Below are 18512 nucleotides of genomic sequence, written 5' to 3' on the forward strand. Positions count from 1 at the left end.
TAAATGATAAGATTTCCATTTTAAATCTACATTAAAAAAAAAAAACGTCGTTAGGTTTCTGGAAGACTCGAAAACTCACAGACTCATAGACTGATTCGTTTAGTTGCCGCCAGGAGCGCTACTGCATCATGAAAAAACAAGATGGCAGCTCCCACATGTTGGATACTGGCAAACTGATCATATCATGTAAAGGTAAGATATTTGAAGTTGGTGGGTTGTGGACCTTATTTTGAATTAAAATAAATGATTCCTTCACTGAGATGACGGCTAGATCTCTTTCTCTGTCTCACCCTCTCCCTCTCTCTCATTCGGATTCGATTAGGATAATGCATCTCTGACTTTATTCAAATTAGTGTAGTAATGACGTTAAAAATGCTACCATGCTACTGTACATGTACTTGGTAGGTGCTCACTTAGTGACTTTCCAATGCATCATTTTAAAAAATGAACCAAAAGATGCCCAGCTTGATTTTAGCCCCTAAATAGTGTCACAGACACTTTCAATTTGTCACACAATAAGTATTCCCCCCCCCCCCCCCCCCAAGATTTTGGAAAAATTATTAATTTGGTTGGGATTGACCCAGTCCATTCAAAGACTCTTAATTTTCATTCAGTCAGCCTCTTAATGAGTATTATAAATGGTATTAATGATCTCGCTTATTGCAGTATTCTAAAGTTTTCTGGGGCACATTTTCTGTGGTTGTAAATTTCATAAACAGGGGCGGATTCAGAGATATTTTCTGACAGTCTTCCAAATTATCTTTGTTGATCCATTCTTCTTTTTTGACCGTCTTCCAACAAAAAAATTAGATACCCGTCAATGTTAACGTGAAAATCTGACCGTCTTCTGTAAGACCCAGAAGACGGCCTAAATCCGCCCCTGATTAACCTTTCAAACTTTGAAAGGTACAGTTAAGAGCACAGCAAATTATGAACTTTGGTTTAGAGCAATTAATTGTCTTGATTGCAGTTGGAGTTATTCTGCTGGGACTTGTGAGTTGCAGTATCTAAGTAGCTATATTAACTACATATATGACCAACCCTGTAGTAATTATCAGCCTAGGTACACCCTTGGAATTCTTCACAGTGTCACAACTAGTAGAATCTTCACAGTGTCACAACTAGTAGAAAAAACATGTAAAGAATGAGCCAGATACATATCTGTGAATACGTATTGAATAATCAATCTGTGACCCTGATATAGAGGATACCCGCAAGAAAACGCAGTAGACTACTGCAATCATACTGCAATCGTTAATGCTTTTTTGCTATTTCGATACTACTGCATTTTCGTGCGGGTAGGACTTGACAGGGACAAGTCAACTGCTGTGCCTGAGAATCAGTGCAAAGCCAAACAGTGACCAACCCTGTAATTATCACTTGGAATTTGTTACATGGTCACAGTAGAGAACTGTGTCATGAATTAGTCAGACGTGTATGTGAACATCTAGTGAAAATCAGTCTGTTGCACTGTTAAAGGTTAGGACTGAGCAGGGAAGTATCAACTGCTGTGCCTCAGAAGATGTATGCAAATGACCAACCCCAGGGGCGGATCCAGAGATATTTTCTGACAGTCTTCCAAATTATCTTTGTTGATCCATCTTCCATTTTTGACCGTCTTCCTACAGAAAACATAAGATGGCTGACAATGTAAACTTGAAAATCTGACCGTCTTCCAGAAGACCCAGAAGATGGCCTAAATCCACCCCTGAACCCTGTAGTAATTATCACTTATATTTCGTGACCAGATCAAGGTAGAGAAAATGCCGAAAATTAGCCTGAATACCTAGTAAAAATCAATCAGTGGCCCTGGTAGAGGTTAGTATCAATACACGTACCAATTCAGTTATAGTTTACAGACAAAAGACACACTGAGCCCCACATAAGCATGTACGTACATTCCAATAACTTATAAGATGCCTCAAATTGCCTCAGTTTTTTCTAAAATTTCCTACACTGTGGGTTCCCCTTTCGATTTGAATCTTACCTGCAGGTCTGCTTTAAATTTCTTAATATTTATTTAGTAGGCTCTGTCTGAAGTTTAATTTACATAATCCTCTAGCAAAAAGCAGCTGCTCTGGTAACACCAGTACATTGGAAACAGTGCATATAACGGCCTTTAGTATTTACTTTCAATCAATTTCTGATATATAAATTTTTTGATTTTCTTGTTTATTTTGGTACATAATGACATTCAAATGTAGTTCATGATTATGGATAAAAAAAGTAGCAGGTAAAATGGGAAAACTCTGCAAAAAAGACCAGATTATAAGCTCCCTCCTTAAAGTGACCTAATTTTTTGCCTAAGAAATCATTTGGCAATTTGACCTTTTTTCTTTTTATTGGTGCATAAGACCTTTTTCTCCAGAAAAGTTTGTGGATTTTTCTCTTCAAGGTAGCTTTTTAAAGAAAAAAACAATATGTATTACTAAAGATTATGAGACAAGGGAAATATTTGGTTTAAAAAAGCTAGTTTATGTCCACACAAATTTTGGCAAACAGACAAATTACATTAAAATTAAAAAAAAAAAATGTTGTTCTTTTTCATTGTTATGTTGGTTGTTCACAAATTTTGGACTTTATCAGTGTTGCTTCTTCTGTCAGTTTTGCCATTTACATGTCTGTCCATTTGACACATTTGCTGCCTATTTAGAATTAAAATACTTATGACAAAAGATAAAAAAAAATCCCCCTTTTCTTGCATTATCAGATGAAGCTTACGCAGCAGTTGATGTGTAGTTATTGGAAACGCTATGTGGACCGTCACTTTATTCTAACATGGAGATGGAAAGGGCAGCTAAAAGGCCAAGAACCAGTCGTTATGAAAAGATGGCATCTTGGTAAAGACAGGCCGTGGACCACAAATAGCCGCTTTCAGCAGTTAGACGTACCACCACAAGAGGGTGAAGTTGTGATGAGAAGAAAAAACTTTGTGGAACCATTAGAAAAATGGCCAATATTTAAAGGGGACCAGGTAAACTCATATAATGAGGTGGAATCAGGATAAGATTGGGTAAAATTTGTCCAGTAATTCACATTTTAATTAAATGACTCAGTATCAGATTACTTTAACAATACCTTTGTCTTGGAGTCTGACATTTTTCATGCTTTTGTATGACTATTAATATTTTTTAAATTTCTCTTTTAAAAACTTTATAGTTCTTTGTTGTGAAATATAATAATAAATCACTTCCGAGTATGTTAAACTCCTTCAAAATTCAACTTATTCCTAAGAAAGCTTCTGCAGCTTCAATACTTTTGGGTTTATTGAACATTTTTGACCCACAGGTCTTGTTGTGTGTGCGTGTATGTGTGCATGTTTTTACATTACTTATAATACTGAAGTATCATCGTGCAGTGTGACAGTAGCTCTGCTTAGAACTGATATAGGTTGCCTGTACATGTGTCAGCTGTAGTTGGCTTGTATTTCTCAAATTTTAAGCACAACTTGTTATATGGTATAAATTCTTCATTATATTCTCTACTCTACAAGATTATATTTCGCTTTAAACTATATAAGAATGTTACTTGTTCAAACTTGATATAGGGACTGTGCATTCTTATTTTTTTTTTACACAATAATAATAAAGTAAAATGAAAAACAACATCTGAATACTATTTCTCATTCATTAACATTTACTAGTAAACAAATATGCTAGTTACAGGAATAAAAACTTCACTTAATTTAAACGGGAGCACAGACTATTCCACTGGAATATATTAATTAATGATGAATGATTCAAGAATTCTAGCTATACAGTAAGCATGCATTTTATAAAATGATTATGGTGTAATCAAATGATTTTAAGGAAAATTGGTGTATTTTGGTTGAACAATGCAAATAATTTTAAATGGACAGACCAGCCAGGGCTGCTTGTTACAATTATCATTTTTAAAAGGAGAAATACAATCCGTAATACCCAACATACATTGAAAAATCCCCATCTTGTTTTTCTTTATTTTTTAGATTGCCTTTTAAATTAATCCAAATCTTGAGGAGTTGCATTTTACTGTGCATGCATGCCCCCGTATACATATGTGTACATGTTATTTGAAGTCTGGCGTGTCTGGATAGTTGCATCCCCAGTGTTGTATGACAGTCTTAGCAGCATACTGGCCACAGCGAATACAGTCCTCTATAGGCCTGCCCTGCACCACTTGAGACAGAAAACCACCCATGAATGCATCTCCACAGCCATTGGTGTCTTTGATTATAGAGGGATCCACAGGAGTTACAGGGTATTCCTTGACTTCCCCTTCAGCTGCAGCCACCATAGGGTCTCTACCTTGTGTAAACAGGACAATTCGCTTACGGTCTTTGTTCTTCTTTGGCAGATCTACTGTCTTTGAGGCCATCTCTTTTAGGTCATCAGTCTCTATTCCTGCGCGGCTTGTGAAACGCTCAGCCTCATTCTCATTCCCAATTAATATATCGATGTAAGGCATTATATCAATATCTGGATCAGCAAAATATCTACACAGAAATCCAGCTGAAAGATTCATAACAAGAGTCTTTTTCTTCTCAGCAGCATGTTTGGCAATTTTCATTATAGCTTCAGTGCAAACAGGAAACACAAACCCCCCAATGTAGTAGAACTGAGCCTTCTCCACCAGGGCCCATGTCTCTGGGTCATCCAGGAAGTCCACGTTAAGGTAGTTTGCTGCCCCAAGACTGGACACTAGAGATCTATTCTCACCAGTAATAATAGAAGCACACACCCCTGTAGGATAATCTTTATTAACCTGGTAGTGAACATTAACACCAACTTCTGCAGCTTTGTTTCTTAAGATTTCAGCTAAGTCGTCCTGTCCCACACACCCCATAAAAGTAGTTGCATTGGACTTCCCTAGTAACCACTGGGCCACACGAATAGAGTTCTGGGTGGCACCTCCTGGCATATAAGTGGGTTTGTATTTTTCTGTCAGTTCTCTAAACATGCCTTCATGCTTTTCCTCAGCAATTATGGCATTGTTGGCCTCCAGGTCGTACTTTTTCAAGAACTCCACGTCTGCCGTGACAGTCATATCCAGGAGGGGGTTTCCAAGCCCAAGCAACACTCCCTCTGGGACGTCAGCGGCCATCTTAGGATCAATCTGCACTTTCCGACGCTTGCTAGCTTTTACCTGGGAAATAGATGAATTGATCTTATACACAGAAGATAAACGTAAAATAATATTTAAGTGTGATAAAGATTTAACCTTTGACAATATCTGGATGATAACTTGCCTAAATAAATACCTCAGTAGGTCAGACGAAATTGTCAGCTGGATGAGGTTAGAATATGCTAGGTGTCTGTAGAGCAGATCTGAGTAGGCAAACAAACTGAATCAGTAGGCTAAAGGTCAGTCAGAAGAAGACGTGCATCTCCACATTTGGTTTCTCAGAAACCTAAGCAGTGTTGAGCATGGGGAAATATGGATCGGGTTTCTACATAGCCAGGTAGGCAGACACCTACTAGGCAAATGGTGTTACCAAAATGTGAAAATAGTACCCTTTATGTGTGTGTGCCAAGGAAGAAGTAAACAGTAAAGAGAACGACTAACTAGCATTAACTCATTTGGCAGAGCAGTTAATTTTTGGTACATTTATAGATATCTACAAAGTAACATGAACAACGGGTAAGATTTTAAATCATGTCAGGTGTCAGTAAGAACTGTATGTAGGTTGAAGATTTATGAACGGAGTGAGTGTTTGGATATATTAGTTCACTGGTGTTTATATATTCTCAGTAACAAAATGCATAAACAGTACATACAAAACCTTCACATATAACACTATTCAGGTTCAGGCAGGCTATATGTAGGCCATGGAAGTATTAGGCACTATTAATAATTACAAGTGTATTGAATTTTATAATCTCTTTGTGTAAATCTAAAAAATAATGAATCCAGGACACTAAATTTGCTACATGTTGTCCATGCAGATATTTTTCACAAGTTATGAAATCTAAACAGTTCAAAGATTTAGTGAGTAGGCTTAACATGGGCATTGCACATGTATAGTCATTTTGCATAGTACAATACCTGGTCAGACACATCCTGGAGGCTTATTTGAATCATTCTCTGGAATTTGACTGATATTGGAAGAAAAGTCTGGAGGAAAGTGTGCAGCTTTACGGTTATACGCATAGTCTGTGTATTGATTGCTGCACTCAGGCCGAAGTAAAGTGAAAAAGCATTGCTATGCACTAGTGTATTGTGTGCTGGGTAAACATGCTGAGCTGGTTCATATGTAGGTCATGCGTAAAATACAGTGGTCCTTTCCCTTGACCTACTTACCTGCATGTGAATTCTTACACCTGTATTAGGTTGACCTGTGTAATGTGCAGTTGATGAAAATTTTATAAATCTTTGTAAGCTGTTTTTTTTTATGGTTCAGGGTGATCATATGTAAAAAATATTGATTGCTATATTCAAAATAAAGTGTATTTTACCTCCCCGGATAATATAAATGATAAATGATAATTGTAACAGACTAAAATGCTGTAGTGGAGGATGTACAGGCACTCATAAATTTAGATTTAATAGTGCTGTATTAGTTTCACCTACAGTTAAACACATTATTTATAGTCTGACATCGATCTTGTTGGAAAATACATAGAGCTATGAAGTATATATCAATCCTTAATTTGCAAATAAGTAGGCATTCAAGCACAGGTACACAGTATAGCTATAGTTATGGTATTTTCTGTTTATTGTTATTGAAATATTGAGAATTCCCTGAGCAAAAATATAGTCATCCCTGTGACATCTGTATTTATCACTCTTTTGCATCTGAGTGACAGACAGCTGCAGGTTGACACCTTTTCCTCACATTGTTGACATCGTTTTACTACAATATGACTTAGTTCTTGCCCTGTTACATCATATATATTTTTACATAGACTGTCATATATATATATATATATTTTTTTTTTAAATATATTAAATATCAATATTTCGTCCAAATGAGCAATTGGCCTACTTTTGTGTTGCAGTGCTGCAAAGGTTTTACAATAGGGACAATTATGTGTGATTTTCTGAGACCCATTACCTTATGTCTGACATTTCAGCTTGTAATTAGCTTATGTATGACTGACTTTAATTCATTTTCAAATACTTGAATCCCTGTGATTTTGCAGTGCATTAAGATGCTACCCTTTCTTGGCAGGTTTATGTACTGGAAGGAAAAGATGCTGGAAAAATTGGCATTGTAAATAGTGTGTGGCCAGAACGCAACTGGGTCTTTGTGGAAGGTCTCAACTGTGTAAGTATATATACATATACATACATATATGTATGTTACCAGGGACTTTTCAATTTGAAAAAAAAAAGTGAATTCACTGTCTTATGAAGATTTTTATGATTGATAACCATCGTGTACACATGTATATGCCATGTTTAATCGTTTGAACCCCGTTAGTTGTACATGTATCAGATTAAATTTATTTATTGACAGATTTTGAAATGGTGCTTACAATCAAACAGTTATTAAGATTAATTTACTGAAATGATTCCTAGCATTATGTTACAAATAAAGCTCTATTTAAAACTATCCAAAAGTCTGTAATAGATCATCAGACAGTCGTACAACAATGTGTCAGTTTGGTCCAGCCCCCAGTTAAATGAGCAGGTGCTCGACAAAAATGCTGTCGGAGTATTGGGGTGTCACCTTGAGCTTAAGAGAGAACTTGAAATAAACCTGAACATTATATCATTGCTCTGCTGTAACTTGAAACAGTAGAGGTGTGCTGTAATGTAGAGGTTTGTTTTTTAAGTAATCTCTGAAGCTTAGGGTGCTCTTAGACCATGTTCCGCTGTGCCATCTGCTGTACATAAACATTTCATGCTTACACACTAAAAATAGGTACTTCGCTGGTAATTTTGCTGTCAGCGACTCTTCAGTGAACACCTCCCACCGAATGGTGTCCACTTGCAAATAGAGGTTCAGAAAGCAGTAAAATGGATGTGACACTTCTTTGACACTGTCATGAGTAAATGGATCATTTGTGCATGATGGCCTAGCACAGGTATTCACTGCAGCCAAGATTAGCAGGACCAAAGATGGGCCTCTACTCTCTTATTATATAGATACTTCTGCCCTTTGACAGGCATACTACCTTTTTATTTTACAGAAATTTGTGGAAAACCAGTTGTCGGATGACGCTTCTGATCCACCTGAACTCACTCGTGAAGAGCAGCCACTGTTGGTTACAGAACATGTGAAACTTGTTGACCCCTCAGACATGCAAGTGTTGACAGCCCAATTTCTAATTTATCTTCGTTTTATTTTTAATGAGTCTTTGACCTTTCTGACCTTTGTAAACAATGGTAGTAGATCAATGACAGGTCCCACTATTTTTACATAAAGGAGCAGAAAATTTAGACAAAGAATCAGTTTTAATATAATTTTATTGATAGACTTATTTTAGATTTTTTATAAGCATAGATTAATCTTTTTAGCCTCCCAAGTATCAGTTTGTAAAATGTTTTTTTTTTCTTTTAAAAAAATGAATGTGTATGTAAGAATAGTTTTATTTATTTATTTGGTGAAAGGAAACATATCTTGTCATAATACATGCCATGTTATTTGCATAATCTATCACTCCAGGCAGCCGACAGACTTTGAATGGCGCTATGATGAGGAAGGCAATGAGGTCAGGGTGTCCAGCAGGTCAGGGAGGGTAATACCACTACCATCAGGAGCTCAGCAATTGGAAGACTTCGTTATACCCAGTCAGTATGCTGGTAAGTATGCAGTACATTACCATTGCAGTGTTTTAGAGACCATTCCCAGACCCTATCGTACTAACTTTGGATCAAACAATCTCCAAGGGGATTCTCGCTTAATTGCAATTTATTTGAGCAGCTTAGATGTTTGTCACGCCTACTGAAGCTGATAAGAGGTAATTAACAATCGTTTAGCAGCTTTAGTAGGCGTCCCAGACATCTGAGCCATCTCCACTTAAGCTGGAGATGGACCGATCCTGTCAGATCGATGGGAACTCAGTCTTACTCTCTTAGAAAGGTGTTAGAAAAATTATTTATTAATATGTACATTATAAACAAATTGGTATGTGCCCATCTTCAAATTATTAAGTATATTATGTAAATTCAGACGAGTCCTAAGCAGGCATTTTAACACCCATATGCTACAACTTATATTGCATCAGCCACAGTCAAAACCGATCTGTATATCATCTATAGACATTTGATTGGTTGTGAACATTTTACATAAAATTAGTGTTAAATGTAGTATGGGGGGGGGGGGGGGGGGTATTAATAGTGTGTAAAGAAAAATCAACTTATTTACTTCTTTTTCAATTTTAGAATCACCTGACAAAGATACAAAGAATTCTGATTTGATGAAAATAACTTATAAACCATCACTTAAATATTTTGAAGAAGAACTCATGGAAAACATGGGTATAGAAGAGAAGAGAAAGAGAGCAAAAACATACTGGTATTAAACATTTGAGAGGCAGTTATAGGGACTGGAAGGCACGCAAATGACTTATCTGGGAGGAGGGGTGAAAGCAAGAAATTATGACATTGTTTTACTATCCAGCTGTTGTTACTCCCTTGCAGTTGAAAGAAAGCATTTGATGAGTTAAAACAAAAACTTGAGGCATTATTGCTTGGGAATATTCAACTGTTATCACTATGGGATCAGGCAGAAAGGAAAAAAAGAAGAATCAGGTTCTGTGTAGCAGCCAGCAGTGGAATATAGTACAGGACTAAACTAATAGTCAATACCAGTGTGTTAGACATCACATAATATATAAATTTCAAATTGGTTTGAAGAAAGACATTCTTTAAATAGTGACAATAAGTTGATGTATTTACATTGAAATTTATATTGCTAAAGAAAGTGGTATCACAAAACAAATCTTGGGGATGCGTTTTATGTACAGATTTCAATTTATTCTTGTGTCTTCATAAGTTGTTCACAGACAGCTGTAAAATGCACCTTGTTTTCAACTTTACAAACAAGCAAAATAAATGAATAAATGAAATTTAACATGTTTGTCAATCATTAAGTAATAAAAAAAATTTAAGTAGATAAGATTTCAAGTAGAAAAGATTTTATGTAAGCACAATATAGTAGATTCTGTTGTAGACTAGACAGCAAACAATGTTAAATTGTAACATTCAAAGCTGAATAAATTATTATTATTATTATTAATTATTATTTTACACGACCACTTAATCATGTGTACGCAATGGTCATATGCCTTAAAGTTTGCTATTCTAGTGAAAAAGCATATATAAAAAAGGTCTTAAAAACTTTGGGATGAAAAAAAATTATTTTGTTCAGTTGATCATGAATTGGAATGTATTAAGTAGGAATTTGTTCAAAGGAATCGAGTCAAATTGTAAAATTGGTGTGAACTTAATAATCAACTTGACAAACTTTGGTATACATGTATAAAACATATGCATTGAAAATTGTAAGGTTAAAAAATAAAAAAGACTGACAAAATTATTTTTAAACAAAACAGAAATTTTCCCTTACAAAATACTTAAATTCAGGCAACATGCCATTATTTACAAATATAAAATCTAATTTAAGATTTTTTGAAATTGGTCATATTGCAAATAGTTACCTTAAATTTACTTTGAAAAACAATAATGCTAGAATTAAAGCATTCCATTTGACACCTTTTGACTTTAAATATCTGAATGACTTCCATGAACATGGATAAAGATGTTATAAAAATGGGGAGGTACTAAGAATACAAATTTAATGTACAATCCCATATGTACACTTACTTAGTATAAAGTGACAAATATAGAAAACTGTCTCCCTTAATTGATCTTACAGATTTTTCTCTTATTTTTCTAAAAATACAAATAACTTTTGATACTTGTGCCCTTCAAATTTTTTTACATCTTAATAAAAAATAATATCACTAAAAGAAATCCACTGAAAAACTGTTTCTGATCTTTTTAACGGGTTCCATTTTCACCACTGTCTTTGAGTCATATTGAGACACTTGTTATTGCACACCTTATGCTTCATCATAGATCGGTTCATCAAAGTTTTCATCGAAGTCCTCATCTGGTTCATCTTTGTAATAATCTCCTTCAAGCAGCTTCTTTTTAAACCTTGGTGGTAGATCATGGTAGAAAAAGGTGCCTGGAAATGTAAGCTTTTAGGTTTTCATTGGCTGAAATTAGTATAGCTTACAGGCTGGGATTGACCAGACTGCATAACAGTATATGGTTGTTACGTTTTGTTTAATCCAAAGCATTTTTTTCAAGTAACACAGTAAGCATTGAACCTTTACATTGAACTATTTAATTTTCCTGGAAATTTTGACACTCCCATTATCACAAATGACAAATGTAATTCATATGTAATCCTGTTTTTGAGTTTTAATTTTGTTATTTTAAAGCAAGCCTCATCAGTGGAGATGAGTAATAATCATTGTTAAAATCAGAAATTACGAGCTTTAATATTACTTTATCAATAGTAATTTTCTGGATTGAATGGTTTTGAATAGGGTGTATCTTGGTGACTAAGGGAAAATTAATTTCCAGATAAATTCAGTTTTTGGTTTAATAAAATCTAAGGTGAAATACATGCTTTTGAAGATTTACAAAATCCACAGATTTAAATAATTGTGCTTGACCCTTGAAAATGTGTAGTTACTTTTGATTCCTTTAGGAAGAAACTCCTCTGCATTCATCACACACCCCCATTTCTGGTACTGCCGTAGGAGTTTATCCCATACTTTATCACATTTCAGCAACTTTTGGTTCCCTGAAACAAGTCAACATAATACAAATGAAACCACACTTTTAGTAGAAAAGGAAAAAGAAAAAAAAAGCAAATTTCATCAGTTCTACTTCAAAATCCAGTAGCTATACACATATAATTAAATCAGCCTTAGTACAAACCCTTAATTTCATAATCCCTAATAACATAACATACTTCCGTAAGGCTTATATAAGTTCATATTTTACCTATGATAATCAGGCATTTTCTGGCTCTTGTTAGAGCTACATTTATCTGGTGAGCATCCACTATAAATCCCAAATTCCGTTTAAGCCAGCCAATATTTGACTTGTCAATTATCTCATATTCTGGGATTGAGCACACAGTGGTGAATATCACAATGTCCCACTCTCCTCCTGTAAAAAGGCATTCTTCCAATGAGGGTTTCATTACAAAAAAGAATGTCAGTAAATGCTTCAAATTCCTCGGTGTTACTGTATTGTTATATCAGTATTAGAAAATGAACAGCAAATTCTTAAAATAAAACAGAATCAAAATACTAATGCAATTTTAAAAAATGCAACAATAATTTTTTAAAAGATGATACTTTTCTTAATGTGTCAAGCCAATGAACAGACAGGACCTTGACTAGCAACCACTGTGCTAACGTTAGCGTTTCTCCCTTCCAGTTTGCTCCGGATAGCATTGACTTGTGCACGATACTGACTAAGAATCATGATGGTTGAGGAAGGGACATTCAGGCCAGTTTTGCTGGTGAGAATGTCAAATATTCTAACCTGATAAAAGAGAAAATATTGATTAGAATACTATTCACAAAAATGATAACTACCGCAAATGAGAAGAATTGGCCAAGTTATTTTAGTAATTAATTGATATATAGTAATTTCTCTCCTCCTACATAGGAAAATATTCAAAAAGCATCACAGTTGTGATTAAAAGCATCAATTATACTGCATCTGATGTTCATATGAGAAATGAATGTAATGAATACAAGTTCTATTTCATTTATGGACTTACCACTTCTTCAACTTCCTTCATATTCTTTTTTGACATTTCGCTCCCTTCATTGGTTGAAATAACTAAACTTTCCTCCTCTCCTTCCAAATGGAGAAATTTGTATCTTCTTGTCTCCAACCAAAATCGTTTATCTTTAACACCACGAGAAAGGAAGTCGTTTGCACTCATGACACATCTTTCCTTCTCATAAATCTGAAGAATCCTCCTCCATGTTTTGTCACACTTCAGCAAAGTCTTGTTTCCTGTCAAGTAGTAGAAAACAGTTCAGTGTGACACTAAAATCAAGCCAGCTAAACCTGACATATGAAGGAACAATCTTGAACAGCACTAGCGTAAATATGGAAGACTGACAAAATATAAAATACAGCTACATACACATTTTTGGCTCTGATGCCAAGCATACAGGGCCAAAATTATTGAAAGAGTAACAAACCAAGAAAAATAATCCACAATGGCTGTTTTAATTCAGATATGAACTGTATCTTAAGTTAGTCTTATGAAACTTTTATTCAGTTTGAGAAAAAATAGCACAAGTTTTTTGTGCGTGTGTGTGTGTTTTGTTTATACCCCCCGTCAAACTTATTCGGAATCAGCAGGAATGAAGAAGAATGAGCCTGAATGAAGAATTTTAAAATTCGCACCACATTTGGGGAAAATTTCAAATTGACCTTAATTATTATAAGAGTACCGTTAGAATACTCAGAATGCGCTTGAATTCGCCTGGAATAATGAGTGCACTTTCGACTGCATTAGCTCTCAAAAGCAGTTGGAATGTAGTTGGAAAACTAGGAATATTTATAATGCTGTAAGAAGGCAGTAAGAATATTTAGAATATACTTTGAACGGCGCCCTTGTGTAGTTCGATTGCTGGCAACATTAATATTTCAGCTCATCCGAACATTCGAAACATTCTGGCGGGATATAAAATCCCTATCACACTAGAGGCAGAATGATTAAGAATGGCATCTGAAATACAATTCTTTGTGCATTCCAGGATATTAGAAGAGTATTCTAAAAAAATTATAAAAATTCTGAGTGCATTCCAAATATTTTTACTCATTCTTGTGGCCGGCTCGAATGTTTTTGTCATGTCGAAAACTTTCGAAATGCATTCCAAGAGGAAATTTATCGCAATATCCCTACAGTATTCCAACTACATTCGAGACGCAATTGAAAGGTAAAATACCTGGAATGTGCAAGAATCATTCCAGGTGGGTTCGATGTGCATTCTCAGTATTCCAGAGGCATTCTTACAAAGCCGTAATATTTTATGATAATTTGAAATTCCCTCCAGAATATGGTACAAATTTTTTAATTTAGTAATTCTGGCTTGATTCCTACTTATTTCGAATAAGTTTGACGGGGGCTTTAAGTCACTTGTCAGTTCGAATATTCCTCTAATGTGATCAGAATGTTTTGAATGCTGTCGAAATGCCGTGAGAATATTTAGAATGCAGTCATAGTGCAGTTAGAATACTGTTCAAATGCCATTCAATAAATTTCCACTTGGAATGCACTTCGACAAAAACATTCGGGATGCCACAAGAATGGGTAAAAATATTTAGAATGCACTCGGAATTTTTAGAATGCTCTTTGAATATCCAGGAGCGCACAAAGAATTGTCATTCCGCCTCTAGTGTGATGGGGGTATTAGAGTGCACAAAATAAGCTTTTTTTGTCAATCTTGATGCAACATGACATAATCATGTCATCAATTTTTTATCATATACTATTATTATTGTGAATTCAATAATACAATAAGGCTGTTTTTTTTTCATATTCCAGCTTTATATGGTCATAGGAATTGTTTTTGTAAGGTTAAAAAAAGTACTCTGTTTTTCCTTCTCTGGTGTTAAAAAGGCAACCAATTTAAAGACACTGGTACATATAACTGCTAAATATCCAGACACAGTGTCTGATCACAAAATAATCTAAGCACGGTAATGACTTAATCTGAATGAATTTATCAAAATAATTATACCTAAAACTATTTTAAATGTGTTCTAAACAGGCTATGTGTCAACAAAGAAAAAAATTGAAGTACGTAATTTCTTTTATGTGCATGTAGTTGCTTAGCACTTGTAACTGTCACACTTTAACCATGCATCCAGCCTTCAAATTTTTATCAAATGAAGCACAGTTTCAAAATCAACAACCTATCATAATTATCTTCTTCCTTGCTCTTCTATATGCCACATCACATATTTGCTCCTTCACAACATGAGGAAGTCCAAGCTGTTTTTTTCGCCAGTCTGCATCTAACCGAAACTGATCAATCTCATCTTCAGGAAGAGAGCACACAGCTGAGAAGATGACAATGTCCCACTTCATATGCAGCATTTCAGGTTCTTAAAATATGAAAAAAATCAACATAAAATGGTTAACCTCAGAGTCAGTCAAAAGGAGACATAGTATTATGGTTCCAAACCATTTGTCATTCCAAAGCATTGCTCATTTTGTACATACTAAAAAATAGCTTTTACATAATAATGATTCATTATTCACTGGTACATGTACTTTTATACCACCAGTTTGGTAGAAAATTGAGCAATCATCACAGAACTACTACATGCTTTAACTTCAAAACATTCCAAAAACCTCAATTTACTTTGAATATCAGCAACAAGTTTGACATTTTCAGGATTCTCTTTCTTCTGATTGTCAGCAACATGTATGACGTTTTCATTTTCAAGTTTCCTAATCATCTCCTGAATGGCCATGGCCTGAGCAGGGTACTGGGTCAGGATCATGATGTTTGTTGGAGGTATTTTTAATCCATCTCTGCTGGTGAGAATATCATATATCCACCCCTTGAAGTGTACAACATTTTGTATCAATTACTGTTGTAAATGCAGTGGACTATAGAAAGAATGGTTGCTAGTTTACTGTTATTATTTCAACAGCAGATAAAAAGTTATCTGGCTAACATTCTATCCATTAGATTGAGCTTACCTTGGTAATGAATTAGGTGCAAAAACTGTTAATGCCCATCACAAATGTATTTTTCTACATAATTACTGCATGAACAGAAGTTTATAATGATTAAATACTCACAACTTCTTGTACTTCATCCATATTCTGCTTAGATGGAATATTGGTCTTTGGCATGGTGACAATCTCTTGTTTTCCTTCAATATGAAGGAATTTATATCCCTTGGTTTGATACCACAGACCTTTAGCTAAGTTGGAATAATCTTTCAAGGCTGACTCTTCTGTGAAACTAAGCGCCTTCCCATCCTTCAGTTCTCCGTCATAAAATTCCCATGATGGAAAATGACAGATATCTGGGTGCTGAAGGTATACAATAAGATCACATAAAATCTTTCAGTAAGAGTGGACCTTATTGTATTCATTTAATTTCTTCCTAGAATAGAGGGTACTGGAGGAGACAGGATTGTGCTGGAAGTGACCTGTAGTGGTTTAAGACGTGAAGCCGACTAGTCATCTAAAAACTTGTCAAAATCTTTAAAAAAGCACAGCAATCGTGGTTCGGTGCGCTTCAGTTGTCAGTTGCAAACTACTTCCTGGTTTTCACAAGGTCCTTCAAGGACTCTAAAACATCGTTATAATTGCGGCACATACCATAAATCACCCAAAAATGATTAGATATGGGCATATCAGATTACATAAATGCAAAAATTCCACATGACAAAGATTCACAACCTCTTGGGAATTCTTTTCCCATGACACTCTTTATTGCGCTGTTGGTCGATGCAGCATATCTTTCAAAACAAAATAACTATAAATTAAGCATGATTTTGCACCTTCAAGTATTGTAACATGTTTTCATATCATGTACCTATTATTTCATCTAGTATTTTCTGCCCAAAATACCAAGAGAAAAAATGTTATCTCACTATGTTATTGGCAAAACTGCTTTTTTCTCTGAGCCCACATCTTCACTCCCGTTCACCTCCAGCTAAAAATGACCACTCAGCGTCTTACACCACTTGACGTCACATGATGTCACACTTCCGGCACAATCCTGTCTCCTCTGGTACTCTCTACTGAGACTGGTATTAGTGTAGCATTTGATAGCAAAGTGTCATCAATAATGTACAGTACTTGATGCATGTTTTTAAATTTTTTTTGGCAATATTTCTATAATCAAGAAATAAACAGAACATACAACCAGTATGTGGTTCATTTCTGACTATCTGTCACATTCAATTGTAATTCAAGATATCCATAAAAACTAAAATTGTATGAAGTTTCACTTATACATTTGTAATATGCACAAGATATGCTACCATTAAAAAAAAATTATGGCTGTATGATGAAACCTCTTATAAAAATTGCGTATGCATGCCAAATATTGCTGATAATTGAAAAATGATTGGCATTTCAGGAAGGTGAAAAGCACTTTAAAACCTGTGGATAAAAACAAGAAAAAATTTACCACAAAAAGGAAGTATTTAGATTTTTTACCCACAAGTAACCCCAGGAGTTTTTAGCTTATAACCATATATTTGATACAGTTAGTGATTACAAGTCCTTAGTTATTGAAAAAAATCACTATATTTGTAAATTTGTTCAACATTTTAGGACAATGAGTAAAATGGCAACATTGCTGCCCAGTTATCGTAGTTACAATAAATGTCCATGTCTGGTAATGCAAACTGCATTTTGTACTGCTTCTACTTTAGCTGTACAAAAAAAAAAAAAAAAAAAAAAAAAAAAAAAACTATCAACTCGGGAGTATTCATTGGGACATGCTTAAATTCAACTAAAAACCTACCATTCTGTACTGAAAATCAAGCATAACTTTGGCGGGTCCATTGTCTGCAAAAGATGCATAGCGTTCAAACAGGGACTTTGCAAGGCCAAATTCACTAGCAGTGTTGTTCTTGATGATAGGCCTCAGTTGTTTGTGGTCACCAATCAGAATAACCTGCTTGGCTTTTGATGAGACAATAGGTATCAGGCTCTCTGCTTCTACGCACATTCCACTTTCATCTACAATACACTGCTCAAAGCTGCTGACCCCTGTTATTTTAGGAGTTCCACTTGTGGTGCATGTGCATAGAATGACATCATGAGAACGGATCTCTTCTTCTTCTGCCTTAGCAACCAGCTTTCTGTATTTATCTAAATCTTCATCTGAAACATCATACTTAACTGGGTCCTCAAAGAACTTTTTGAAGTCTGCATCGAACTTGAGTAGCCGGGTGGCATTAGGCTTTCCTTTCTTCCTGATGATGTGATGAAGAGCCACATCTTTGTGGGCAGATGTAGAAACTACCTCTTTTTCTGTCCACGATAAAGACTGTTTTGGCACAGGGTAGTCATGAAGAACTATGCTGTCACCATACACTCTGAGTATTCTGGGGCATATAGAGGGCCTCTTGTCTTTGGCGTTGACAGATTTTGGATCAAATTTTCTCTTCAGAAAATCTAGAAAATGATTGAACTTGAATTAATTATGATGTATGAATTTAGCATCAAGTCCTAAATTGTATTTCCTAGGATAAAAAAATGTTTAAACCAAAATATTATGCATCTATTACCTGTGACCACATCCACTGATTTATTAGATGGTCCACAATACAGAATTTGTTTAGGAGATTTTCTTCCAAATTTCTCCCTGTTCCACTGAACAAAAAGGTACACGAGGCGAATACCAGTCAAAGACTTCCCAGTGCCTGAAGCAGTAAGAATTCTTGAATCAGTATCATTTACCCAAAGCAAACTAATACCTCAGTTCTGTATCTTATTTCATACCTTTAATTTCATGTCTTTTAATTTTCAGCATACTTTTATCAGTAAAAGAGTT

At 35.1% G+C, this 18512-nt stretch overlaps 3 protein-coding genes across 11 annotated transcripts in view; 1 reads left to right on the plus strand and 2 right to left on the minus strand.

Annotated features, from left to right (window-relative positions):
• Window positions 1-18512, plus strand: part of LOC106171169 (large ribosomal subunit protein uL24m) — a 40910-nt gene continuing 22398 nt past the window's right edge. For 2 of the 4 annotated variants that reach the window (XM_087014812.1, XM_087014793.1), the window contains exons 1-5: window positions 1-192; window positions 2711-2974; window positions 7151-7246; window positions 8115-8231; window positions 8595-8727. In XM_087014812.1, coding sequence (XP_086870938.1) covers window positions 2711-2974; window positions 7151-7246; window positions 8115-8231; window positions 8595-8727 — 610 coding nt within the window. In that variant the 5' untranslated portion in view covers window positions 1-192. Of the gene's footprint in view, window positions 193-1679; window positions 1819-2710; window positions 2975-7150; window positions 7247-8114; window positions 8232-8594; window positions 8728-9309; window positions 9996-18512 lie in introns of those variants that run through there. The other 2 variants (XM_087014805.1, XM_087014798.1) reach the window with 2 other exon arrangements.
• Window positions 3351-6249, minus strand: LOC106171168 (uncharacterized). 3 transcript variants are annotated; one of them, XM_013551352.3, is made up of 2 exons: window positions 6025-6249; window positions 3351-5124 (listed from the first exon to the last, which is right to left on the minus strand). In XM_013551352.3, exons 1-2 carry the CDS (start codon window positions 6127-6129, stop codon window positions 4048-4050), a joined length of 1182 nt encoding a protein of 393 aa, XP_013406806.2. In that variant the 5' UTR covers window positions 6130-6249; the 3' UTR covers window positions 3351-4047. The 3 variants fall into 3 exon arrangements, with proteins under 3 accessions (XP_013406806.2, XP_013406808.2, XP_013406807.2); XM_013551354.2 differs by lacking the exon at window positions 6025-6249 and adding an exon at window positions 5228-5436; XM_013551353.2 differs by lacking the exon at window positions 6025-6249 and adding an exon at window positions 5240-5434.
• LOC106171132 (3'-5' exoribonuclease HELZ2) overlaps window positions 9878-18512 on the minus strand; it is a 33036-nt gene continuing 24401 nt past the window's right edge. For all 4 annotated transcript variants that reach the window (XM_087014750.1, XM_087014758.1, XM_024077733.2 and 1 more), the window contains 10 exons: window positions 18247-18381; window positions 17478-18133; window positions 15794-16030; window positions 15348-15549; window positions 14896-15087; window positions 12740-12981; window positions 12345-12498; window positions 11950-12117; window positions 11636-11746; window positions 9878-11119 (listed from right to left, as the gene is read on the minus strand). In XM_087014750.1, the coding sequence (XP_086870876.1) occupies window positions 10992-11119; window positions 11636-11746; window positions 11950-12117; window positions 12345-12498; window positions 12740-12981; window positions 14896-15087; window positions 15348-15549; window positions 15794-16030; window positions 17478-18133; window positions 18247-18381 (2225 nt within the window). In that variant the 3' untranslated portion in view covers window positions 9878-10991. The remainder of the gene's footprint in view (window positions 11120-11635; window positions 11747-11949; window positions 12118-12344; window positions 12499-12739; window positions 12982-14895; window positions 15088-15347; window positions 15550-15793; window positions 16031-17477; window positions 18134-18246; window positions 18382-18512) is intronic.

The sequence above is a fragment of the Lingula anatina genome, chromosome 1 (assembly GCF_051362555.1).
Source record: "Lingula anatina isolate TDL-2025a chromosome 1, LinAna3.0, whole genome shotgun sequence".
In the NCBI taxonomy this organism is placed as follows: domain Eukaryota; kingdom Metazoa; phylum Brachiopoda; class Lingulata; order Lingulida; family Lingulidae; genus Lingula; species Lingula anatina.